This window comes from Heloderma suspectum, chromosome 3 (genome assembly GCF_057233095.1).
Source record: "Heloderma suspectum isolate Gila_16-S chromosome 3, 16-S_ref, whole genome shotgun sequence".
Classification (NCBI taxonomy): domain Eukaryota; kingdom Metazoa; phylum Chordata; class Lepidosauria; order Squamata; family Helodermatidae; genus Heloderma; species Heloderma suspectum.
Window position 1 is genome coordinate 50610143 of NC_139460.1, and position 12599 is coordinate 50622741.

At 40.4% G+C, this 12599-nt stretch overlaps 2 protein-coding genes across 2 annotated transcripts in view; one reads left to right on the forward strand and one right to left on the reverse strand.

Annotated features, from left to right (window-relative positions):
• CMSS1 (cms1 ribosomal small subunit homolog) overlaps window positions 1-12599 on the reverse strand; it is a 315244-nt gene that overhangs the window by 186028 nt on the left and 116617 nt on the right. The window lies entirely within an intron of this gene.
• FILIP1L (filamin A interacting protein 1 like) overlaps window positions 969-12599 on the forward strand; it is a 105971-nt gene continuing 94340 nt past the window's right edge. Inside the window, exons 1-2 of the mRNA XM_084843218.1 lie at window positions 969-1229; window positions 9147-9320. Of these exons, the coding sequence (XP_084699344.1) occupies window positions 969-1229; window positions 9147-9320 (435 nt within the window). The remainder of the gene's footprint in view (window positions 1230-9146; window positions 9321-12599) is intronic.

Consider the following 12599-nt stretch of genomic DNA (forward strand, 5'->3'; position numbering starts at 1 on the left):
AACACTGAGGTAGTTGAACCAATGATCGGACGTACTGTAAGGAAACTTCCTGTGTTCCTATAATATAACACCAGTATTGCAGGCAGTTCTCTAATGCAACCTGAGGATATTTAGGATATTTCATCATGTGGAACATCATGATTTCATGGGGAATTGTGATTGCAGTAGAGCCTTGTGTGGCGCAGAGTGGTAGGTATTGCAACCGAAACTCTTCCCACGACCTGAGTTCGATCCAAGAGGAAGCTGGGTCCCAGGTAACTGGCTCAGGTCAACTCAGCCTTCCATCCTTCCGAGGTCGGTAAAATGAGTACCCAGCTTGCTGGGGGAAAGGTAGTCATGACTGGGGAAGGCAATGGCAAACCACCCCGCTATAATCTGCCATGAAAATGCCAGCACAAGCAGCGTCCCTCTAGGAGTCAGCAATGACTTGGTGCATGCACCTTTCCTTTTTCCTGTGATTGCAGTGGAGAGACTGACATGTTACATGCATTGGGTATAAAATTCTCTAAACTTTAGCTATCTGTATGTAAAGAGATGCCATGTTTAGCTACTGTAGTGAGAAGACTGGCTTTAATTATTAGAAAATAAGAAATTTATGATAAAACTATACAATAGGTACAAGAAGTTGCTTTGATAAACTTCAGGAACAAATTAAATCTCTCATCTCAGCCCTTTAATGTAACTTCATTGAACAAGTCTGACTGAAGAAGCAGCCAAAGGCAATCTAAGAATTCCACACCACCATTCCCTCCTACTTTCACAATGGTTCAAGTTTGTGAACCTTTTGTGTAATGCCTGCCTGAAAATGAATTTTGGGCTAGCTCTGACTCCTGATGAGATGCAAAGAGACCTTAAAATGGTACGCTAGATCCAAGGCAAATTCTGCCATGCATTAAACCCCAGGATTTTCTAATTTTTGTTGTGTTTTTACAACTGGTTTTTGATCTTCCTTCACCAGGTATTTGGAAATGCATTCCAGAAGTAACAGCAGAGAAAATTCTTCCAAGTCAGCACACAGTCAACAAATGCTAAGTGACAGCTATATGGAAGATACAGGGAGAGTAAAAATGAAGAGAAGACAAACAGAAAAATGCCGTGCACCGGAAACAGATACCATCCTAAGAAATCCTGAATTAGACAAGAAACAGAGAAATTATTCCAAGAAGGGTGAAGACCTTTCCCGGGATGATCTCTTATTTCTTCTGAGTGTGCTCGAGGGTGAATTACAGGCCAGTATATTTCTAGTTTCATTATAAGTACACTTTTTAAATTCTGTGTTCTGCATTTTTACTGTCACAAATGTTTAAAAATACACACCATGAAAACAACTTATATGTGACCAAAAAGGCATCAGTGACAGTCAGTGTTACTGTGGCATAGTGGCTAAACATACAATTCTTTGTGTGTCTACTCAGAGTTAAGTCTCACTGAGTTTAATGGGAATTACTCCAAAATAGGTATATAGCCTAAAAGATTGAGCTATGAGCCCGAAAGTCCCTGTTCCAAATCAAACCTCTCCAATGAACTAAGTGGGCAAGTTCGCACATCACACTAAGCCACTTTGAAGATAAGCCAGTGTGGATTGGTTGTTTGCTCAATAACCCCCGTTACTCCTGACAGACGATTAGGCAAACTGTGGCTTGCTCTGTCACTATCTCAGGCACCTTTGCAGCAGAAATCCTTGTTTCCTCGTTCCCTATGTCAGCACCTTTCTGCAACTGGTCCGCTGGGGTTGCCAGCTCATGAGAGAAACTCCCCCACCCTTGCATCAGATATGCATATAACTTTCTGAGTCCTTATGAATGCAGCAACACGTTCACATTTATTATTATTTATTATTAAATTTATTAATCGCCCATCTGGCTGGTCACCCACGTGTGTGTGTGTGTGTGTGTGTGTGTGCGCGCGCGCGCGTATACATATATATTTGGGGGGGGGGGCTTGGATTTTTCTTATTGTTGATTGTTTAAAATTCTTTTAGATATATGTGTGACTCTGTGTGTGCTGTCTGTTTATATGTTTGTATGTAAATGGTTTTTATAATGTATTTTAAAGGTTTTAATCCTTGTAAACTGCCCAGAGAGCTTTGGCTATTGTGTGGTATAGAAATGTAAAACATGAATGAATGAAATGAAATCTACCTGTACTTGATTGGAATTTGATCAGCAGTCTGTCACGTTTCATTTTCATTAGGAAATAAAAGGAAATCATAGTGCCACGATATCTTTTTTAATACTAAGGCTCCTTGCTTGCTGAGTAAGTTTGCACATCATCATCGTTTCCCAAATTTTATCAGTCCACTGCTATTTAGATTGCCTATGTGCTATACATGACTTTGCTGCTGTATAGAATTCCTCAAGAATATCTTTATGCAGGAAATCAGAGTCATTAGGATCAAAATGATGAAGTATAAGGTTTAAGAGTTTCCAGTAGTCTTAACATGGAGAAATTCCTTGTAATCAGAAACCATATTCCAAATCTCCCACACTGCTGAACGTTCCCACCAAAACTAAAACTGAACCAATCTGCCCACACATTTCCAACCATAGTTTGATTATAGTTTGCATTTATTAGGTAAAGACTTTCAGAAGTAGTATAACACCTACTGAGAACTTTGTACTGAGCTTTCTTATATTATTGTTAATTGATAAAGGTGCAAAAGAAATCCAAATACACCACCGGTCATCTTCTTCCGAAGACTCATCTACATCACTCTCCCATAGCCATAAATAGGGTGTGTTGTCTTCCAATAATGGCATTTGGATTATAAAATAAAAATAGATAATATCATACCTTTAGCAAAAGTAACAGCAGCGTCTATAAAGGTTTCAAAAGAAGTGAGTGGGCATTTGGCTGCCTGCCTGCCTGATACAAGTCCGGCTAAGGAAATGATGTATTTGCAGGTACTGATAAAAAAGGCAATGCAACTGGTTTGGATTTTTTCAAGATACATGCATATGGGAGAGGTTAGCCTTTATCTAATAAATCAAACAAACTATAAACTTTTGAGCATCTAAGCCCCAAAGCCTTCAGGACTGTTGTGTGCTGCATATTCTGGATGATGCAGCACTGACATTAGCGGAGACAGACCAGGAGCCAATTTTCCACCAGCATTCCCAAGTAAGTACAGTGTCTCTAATCACTGGGTTCCAAAGATGCACTTAGGTCTGTCACTGTGTCTGGCCCATATCAAGACATCTAGAGGCTAGATACCCACTGCCTGTTGTATTTACTATGTACATTCACTGGTGCTCTGAGGAGGGATACAGCCATCCTACAAGAAATCTGAGTTGGACAACTACATAATTCCAAATTCAGCACTGCAAGGCTTCGTGTTGTCTGGTGTCTACTAAGAGTGCTTTAACCTTAACTTCCATTCTGACCAGATAAATCTGACAATGTGCTCCATTTGGCCAGAGTTTGAGATGAAGCCAAATTATCTGGAATAAGAAGAGGAGTCTAGGCAAGATATTCATACTTACCTGAGTTGTTTGGCTAACCCCAACTTATATTTATTCCACTTTTGTGTCTCAGAATAAATCTGTGTGTACAAGGGCTAATAATTGAATGTATATGTATAGCTCATGTAACATGGGAGAGATGTGAACCCCCAAATGTTGCCAAAGCTCAATAACCCAAACAAAGGGAAATTTCCTTTCCAAATTGGCTTGTGTAACTACAGATAGATTGACTAGTTGATATATTTCTATAGCAGCCTGATTTTAATATTTTAAAAACTATGGAAGCTTCCTGTAAGGAAGCAGGGGGAACATAGGAAACCACCTTATACTGAGCTGCACCATTGGTCCATCTAGCTCAGTATCTACACTGACTCGCAATAGCTTTCCAGGGTTTCAGACCGGAGTGTTCCCCAGCTCTACCTGGAAATGCTGGGGAGTGAAGCTGGAACCTTCTGCTTGCAAAGCATGAGCTCTACCACTGAGCTATGTGCTCCCCTACAACTGAGCTATGGACCCTGTTGCTTATGACTTTGGATTGTTGGCAGTGATGTTGGTTTTTCAGTTTGCATTGGAAAATTTTCTGATACCTTAGAGAGATCCAGTTTATTTAGATAACATTAATAACATTTCAATCACATGAAGTGTGTTAATAACATTTAACAGGTCAAATACTTGTGGTGTATTGGAGCAAAAAAAAAAACATATTTTAAGCTTTGTTGTTTACTAGATACACATAAAATAAATTCGATCTATCTAGGGTATCAGAAAATTTTCCAATGCAAACTGAGGAAAACCTTTTTTGGTTACAATTTGTAAATTTTGTTAAATTTAAGAAAAAAACCCAGAGATACTGAAAACTGTTGAAACACTAATTAATGTTAGCAAGCCAAAGAACTGTGTGCATGATATGCTGACAACAACTCGTCTATTTCAGCACAGTTCTACTCTCTTCCACTAAGGTTGTTCGGTCACATTCAGTTTTGCTGCCACTACTTATTAGTTTAATTCACTCTGACACATATATGTATTTCAGTGACATGCTTGTATTCTCTCACCTACTTGCTAGGGATAATTACCTGAAAAACATTCATTACAACTTTGAAACTGCCAAGCTTGCCTAATACTGTATTTGCAGTTAATGAACTTATGAAATGGAAAATTTTCTGTGGAAAAATAAAGCACTGGAAAATTTTCTAACCCACCTCACTGATAGTTGGAGAATCAATGAATAAAAGGCACATGAGATACACACGCATGAAGGAACTGCATAGTTCTACACTTTGGATCTTACTATTGGATGTGTAATTTTATATTAGATAAACAGAAGGCCATACAAACATACAGTCCTCCCAAACTGCATTTTTTTAAAAAGGAAAACTCAAAACTGACATCTCAAGCCCACCCATCCCACCGCCTTATAGTGCACTTAAAATCAATGCAGAAGTGTCATGTGAAATTATTAATATTTGTGCACACAGATAGCTTCTGCTACTCATACTTTAAAAAAATATTCTCTGTTTATCAATTCAGTTTGGAAATTTGAATGTGAAGAACCCAGTTCTCTCATTTAGCTTTTATACAGGACCAATATCAACATTACATAATACTGTCAAACCTGAATAGGATAAGGACACAATCCTATGCATGTTTAGACAGAAAAAAGTCCCATAATGGCTGGGGCATGCTGGAAGTTGTGGGACTTTTGCCATCTAAACATGAATATGATTACACCGTAAATAAAAAATCTCATTGGAAGAAGGCTTCACTTGGTTCACTGTAATATGTGAGAGTTCCCACACATCTGTGTTTAATACTTTGGATTCTGTTTCCCTCTTGACATTTCCAGATAAACATTTTTTAAAATTATTTTTATTGAGTTTTAATCACATGTTTTCAATATAATCAATGAGCACATAAAAAATATTCTAACAAAACACAAACATTACATAGGAAATTCAGTTAGAGTCAACAGGGATCACAGGAGTTTCAATGTATTAATAACCTTATATTTATCCACAGAAGTTCTTTAGGGGTTTAAGATTCAGTTGTAATTAACTAAATGTATCTTTTCCATATCTGTCCATGACATGGTCCAGATAAAAATTTCTCATATTATGAGGTAATCATTAGGAAAAGTAGAACGGCTGAAAGAAATGTGTGAAATAACAAAGAATATGACAATTAAACTTGTTAGGTTCTCCAGAAATGCAGGTATTTGTATTCCCAACTTCATAGGAACATAGGAAGCAACCTTATACCCAGTTAGACTATTTGTCCATCTAGGCAGTATTGTCTGACTTTGACTCTCCAAGATCTCCAGCACTGTCTACCTGCTCATTTTCTGTTTTTGGTTTTGAATCTGGAGATACTAGAGATTCAACCTAGGACCTTCTGTATGAACAACATGTACTGGGCTATGGCCCCTTCCAGTTTTGCTAATTTAAGAGTGCAATCTAGCTAAAACGAAGCACTTTTTGAGTCCCACTGATGTCATTCTGAGTCTCGCTGATTGTGCAGTATGCTTTTTAAATGGAGAAGTCACATGTCTCTGCTTGCTTGCATCAAAGCATCTAAAATGATACAGAAGCAGAATCTCAACTAAAGATGCTGGCCATAATTTTAAAAGGCAGTTTCATAGGAGTGCCTGATGCGAGCCACTTTAAAAAGACTGATCCTTCTGGGGGCTTAGAGGGATACAAGCCATGACACCCAAAATCCAACATCCTTAATTTCTTTAATTATTTTTTTAAAATCTTGGTCACGTGAATGGCATATGTATTGTATAGGTAATCACAAACATACATAGGTCACCCTGCCAACTTTGAGGCCAATTAATCTTGTTTTAAAGAGCTGCCATTATTGCATGCTCTTGGAATGCGTGCTACGGAAGGTCATATCCTCTGCACTGTGTACCTCACTGGCTTCAGTGCACAAACACGTATATGAAACAATAGTAGCAGACAGCTCCTGGCTTGACTTAAAACAACAAAGGGTGACTCTGTACCCTTGCTCCTAAGCTTCCCACAAGAGGGATGAATGACATGAAAAATCTAAAAACAGCTGCCAATACCTTCAAAGTTGTTTTTACCTTACAAAACTTGTTCAGTACGAAGAAGCGTGTGTTGGACAAATAACTGCTGCATTATCTACAGCCTGTTTTTATGGCAATATTTCCATACACACTACCAACATTTGGCAGGCATAAGGATGGGCTGGAACCAAGAGCAAATACAGGGGATTCTCTCTCCAGCACTGCAACCACCTATGGGGAAACTGCTCCTTCATTGGGCAATCCCACCTATGGGGTTTCTTATTTTTAGTGAATGCTTATATTTCAGGGTCTAAGGAATTCTCTGCCACTATAACTCAGAATTCCACAATCTGACCCCTTTCTGCTGCTATGGGTTCTCGTAGAATTCTTTAAATCCTCTTCGTAGATTGGTATAAAAGGCTTAGGTGCAAGATGGGCACCAACACTAGAGACAAGATGAACTATTAAGCAAGTTAATTTATTAAAGGGATATTTGTACATAAGAGGATAGTAATATCTACTTTGGGGTTTTCACAAGAATACTTGCTGACACTGTTGCTAATAAAAAGCATTTAATGACTTAGGGCCGATCTACATTGCGCCCACCATCGCAATGAATTCAGTGTCCTGTCGGGTTAAACGCTCTCGCATTAAAACGTGATTATCCACACTCACCCATTTTCCCTGTTGATGTGCTTCATCGAATGCGCAAGCTTGGTTCACACTCGAGCGCTGTACTGTTTTCCTGCTCTTAAAGACGGAGGCTCTCATTGGAGTATCAGAAACTCTTCCTGTTTCTGCTGATTCCACGCCCACGTGATTCCATGCATTGAGCAGGGGGTTGTTCTATCCCTTCAAATGAGACTATGTTTTACCCCCTCCTATCCCCTGCTTCGGATTTTTTTTTAAAAAAATTAAGGCGTTATTCTCACAGAATCAGGGCTTCTCCGCAATTCCCCCCCCCCCCAATTCAGGCATGATCTTCGAAGATTTGAAGCTTCAAATCTTCGAATCTTCAAAGATCGTGCCTGAATTGGAGGGGTGGGGGAATCGCGGAGAAGCCATGATTCTTCGAAGATAATGCCTTATTTTTTAAAAAAAATCCAAAGTGGGGGATAGGAGGGGGTAAAACAGTCTCATTTGAAGGGATAGAACAACCCCCTGCTCAATGCAGGAAGCCTGATTCCCAGGCTGTCGCCCATCCAACTACTGACTGGGGCAGACCCCGCTTAGCTTCCTAGATCAGACAAGCACGCGCACATCCAGCCCTTTGCTTGTTGCTGAGGAAACACTGAGTGCTGAGGAAGCTATGCGATCAGTAGCCGGAAGACAGCATGGGGCCATCGAGAGCTGTGATTGGACAGGAGGGAAATACAAACACCGCCGTATATGGACAGGCAGGGGAGGGGACTACGACCAGATATGGTAGCGAAGGTGAAAAATCAGAGCACATTAAGGGGAAATACCGGGATATCAGGGTATTGAAAGCGGGAGCACAGAAGCGGGAAATTCTGGTTCCAATTTGAGGCGGGTACGGCATAGTGTGAAATATGGGTGGTGAAACCTCACTGGAAGCGAAAAAACCCGTAAGTGTACATAGGCCTTTATTTTACCTCAAGCCAAATTACCTGAACCTCCACCCCAGCCAAATACACTCAGAGCCAGGTCCAGTTCTTGGGTGCAGTCATCCTCTGACACCAAAGCTCCTCCTGTGGTACCACCAGCTGCTTGAACCATTTATCTGGGTTGTAATGCCTGCTTATGTAACCTTCTTCGGGCAAGATCTTAGGACAGCCTCCTAGTATAACACAGCCACCTATTCTCTACTCCTAATCTTCACCACCCATGTATGGTTATCCCACAGAGAAGGAATAATATTCAGGCCTTAGCTATGCACTTTCTCCTCAGCTTTCTCCTAGTCCTTCTGTAACACCACCCACCAACCAGCCGACCTTCAATCTCACTGACTAACAACCAGCTCGACTCCCTGAATCCTTAATGGTCAACTCCTTAACTTTCAACTGTGACTTCTCTACTGCTCTTTTCCACCTACTTAGAATACCGAGCTGATCAAAATTAAATTCATCTGATCCAGGCTTTATCTACAAATATTACAAGTGATAGTCTCTCTCTCACACTCTTCAGAATGCCACCAAGTAGCTACTACTAAAACAGACCTTCAACACAGTAACAACACTAGGCCTCAGGCCTACGCAGATACATTATTGCCTCTCAGAGGCCATACAGATTATTTACAGAACATTACACCACATAAACTGTTATGTACATGGCTTTCTTCACAGCAACTGAAGAGGAGATGGGGATGGTGGCAGGAGCTGGAGGTAAGAAAGGAAAGAATGCAGTAAAGCAAGGTGACGGGGAGAAGAAGCCAACCACAGGTCTAAATCACTACCATTATTTTATGACAAAATGTTCCTTCCACAATTAATTGTTCATGTGCCAGATGAATTTAAGAAGCACTGACAGCAGTCAAAAGTAAAGACCATTTGTATGAAAAGCTGACAGACAGACAGACAGACAGATAGATGACAGATAGATGATCATATGGCAGATATGTGAGAACTAATTCAATGCAAATGTTTCAACAACTGATAGCCAGAACTATCTGACTGGAGTAATCTGTGTTTTTGCAGGCTCAGGATGAAGTCATTGGAGTTTTAAAGGCTGAAAAAATTAACCTGGCTTTACTTGAAGCACAATATGGCTTTGTTACTCCAAAAAAGGTCCTTGAGGCACTTCAGCGAGATGCTATACAAGCCAAGACTACACTATGGCAGGAGGATATCTATGAAAAACCCATTGGAGAGGTATGTATGATGCATGTTTAAAGCAGGATGCATGCATGCCAGGATTAACCCTACAACCCAGTGAATCAAAGGAACCAGTCTCATTGATTTAACTGGAGAAGGGCAAGTGCCAGCAAAGCAAAATATTGTTTTGTTGAATAGTGCACACAGTGAGCTCAGAGCTTAAGGATCCCAGCTTTTAAATCTCTGCTACAAAACTGACACACACATCTGCTTTGAAAGCATCCTTTAACTACAGACAAAGATAAATTCAAACATTGATGTCAACTGGTAAAAAAGCTAAGCAATTAATGAATTCAAAAGCCCACTATATACAGCTAGCAGGCTAAGAGACAATCCATAAACTATGCCAAACTTCTAAGAAGCATTTTAACCCTCTCCCTGCATTCTGTTCCACTTTACTCCATTTTAACCAATAAACTTCCTCCTCTGTCACAACTTCGCTACTCCTTCACCCTCCCTTGATATGCGACACATTTTATGGATGATTCCTACTCAGCGTTTTGTTTGAACTGGATGTGCTTCCAGGGCTTGAGAGTTGGTAAATTTGGTAGACGGATCAGTGCATCGCCATCACCAGGGTCTGGTTCTGCTTAACACAAACCAATTCTTTTGGGATAGTAACCTTTTGACTCATTTCAAATGCTCATTGTCTGCAGATTCCAGGGATGAATCAGAAGCTGAAGTAAACTGGCAAATCAACAGCTGCGAGCAAATCAAAGGCTTTGGCTTGCCTGATTCTTTTCAAGATAAGCCATCATGTAAACAAGCAGGCCTACTATGTCTGGAATGTAGAGTGCCCTACACATACACACACTCCTGCAAAATACAAGAGTGGAGCTCTTTTGACATTACTGCCTCTCCTTCCTCTATATGCATGTTAGGTTATAGCCTCAGGCTTGCATGATTCCTCACCACTCCTGGGTAAGTTGCTTTTTATTTTAAGGTGGAAATGTGGGCTCTTGTCTAAGCCTAGATACTGAAATAACTAGAGAAAGGTGTTTCACTCTCCAAAGTTAGAAGAGTTCTTAAATTTTCAGCAGCATGAACAACAAAGGCAGGGATCTTCCAGTTCTAGTAATCACTGTGAGGGCAGTGGGGGAGCAAACAGTGATCATTGAACTTATCTAATCATTCAAAACTTGCATTATGAACAATTTACTTGGCATGGTTTTGATGCTATTGAATGACATGGGAGTTGCTAAAGCACTATGGACAATGAAAAACATGAACATTAATAAAATCTACATGCATTCCCAAATGCCAGGCTTCTGAAAGAAACATAAAGTTCATTTCACACACTCAAACCAATGTCAGGCAAGAAGGTCAGAACTCATTTCCAGAACTTGAAGCCTTAACACTCTACTTATTATCTAAATCTGGTGGAGTTCAATAGCAGAGGTTAATATCTTTTCAGGACGCTGGGTCATAGAAGCTCTGAGCATGAATTGAAATGATCCAAGGAACAGTCCTCTCTGCCCCACTCCCTGCCCCGGTCACCCCAAAATTCCAAAACATAAGTTGGACTTCTATCTTGCATATATTATACAAACGTTCCCTTCCCAATGTTACATGGCAGCAAGAGAGTTTCTAACACCACTGGACTTGGCAATATCAAAGGCAGAGGTAAACATTAATAGAAAAGTAAAAATAATGCAGTCCCTCATACTCTGGAAAGGGAAGAAAATGATGTGGCACATTTCCAAATTCTATCTAAAATTACAAAGATAAAATGTAGATTAAATTTGTTTCTAATGTTAAATATTTATTAAAAGGGGCAACCAGAACTAGTTACAGCTGTAAAAAGGGGGACATGGCTAAGTGACTTCCCCACACCATTCTGGTAACACATTTCATGCTGGCCCTTGCCATCACTGGTATTTTAAATGCTGGTTTCTCAGGAAAAGTCCCTAAGTTGCAGCCAATAGCGTGACAGCTTTGCCAGTTAAGAATTACCAAGGTTCTTCTGTATGTGTCTTGGTTCCAATTTTAAGCCAGATCAACTACAACTTGGCACGGAGCACTTTTTATCAGCTTAGGCTGGTATACCAACTATGCCCTTATCTGGACAGAGATAGCCTAGCTACAGTTATCCATGCTCTGATAACTTCTCGTCTGGATTACTGCAATGCATTATACGTGGGGCTGCCTTTGAAAACGGTCCGGAAACTTCAGCTGGTCCAAAATAGGGCAGCAAGATTGTTAACAGGGACTGGCCTGCGAGCTCATATTACACCAGTACTTTTCCAGCTGCACTGGCTGCCAGTCCATTTCCAGGCCCAATTCAAAGTGCTGGTGTTAACATTCAAAGCCCTTAACGGCTTGGGGCCAGGTTACCTGAAGGATCGCCTCCTCCCATATGTGTCTGCCCGGACCTTAAGATCATCAGCAGCAGCCCTTCTCCGTGAGCCCCTGCCAAAGGAAGTGAGGCGGGTGGCTACTAGGAGGAGGGCTTTTTCTGCTGTGGCACCCCGGCTCTGGAATGAGCTCCCTAGTGAGGTTCGCCTGGCGCCTACATTGTACTCCTTTCGGCACCAGGTGAAGACCTTTTTATTTTCCCAGGCATTTTAGCTTTCTAAATTTTTATCTTTGCTGTTTTAAATCTGTATTTTAAACTCCTGTACTGCTGCTAGGTTTTATTGTGGTTGTATTGTTATATTGTGGTTTTAATGTTCTATATATTTTAAATTGTTTTATTGTGTGTTGTTTGGTTTTAATTTTTGTGAACCGCCCAGAGAGCTTCGGCTATTGGGCGGTATAGAAATTAAATAAATAAATAAATAACTATTTCCCGTACGTGCTGCTTTTCCCTCTCCAGTTATGAAGTATTAAGACAGGCAGACAACCTGGTTTTGAAATCATTAAGAATTTCAGTACCTCATTCAATGCCAGTTTAGCTCATTTCTCTTTGACAACAAAGATTTAAGCAACCATTTCAGAAAGATAGTTCACTCTCTCTACAACTCATGGGTCAGCCACAGCAGACACACCATAGTGGACATACTGCAGGCAACTTGGTTTCAAGTCATGTGAAGGGGCCCTGAGAGGCCAAAAAATGCATACTCAGACTGTCTGAGGGGGAGAAGAGGTTTATTTCTTTGAGAAACTGCAACAGTTTACTAACAGCAACTTGTTTTTCCAACTGAACCATTAAGTGTAGCACACATATAGACTAACTGCTTGTAGCATCAAATGCTACAACCCTGATCATCTGTCAGCTACATGAACCACACACTGTGGGTTGTTCACAAAACAACTCACAGTGCATAGCTTGTCACC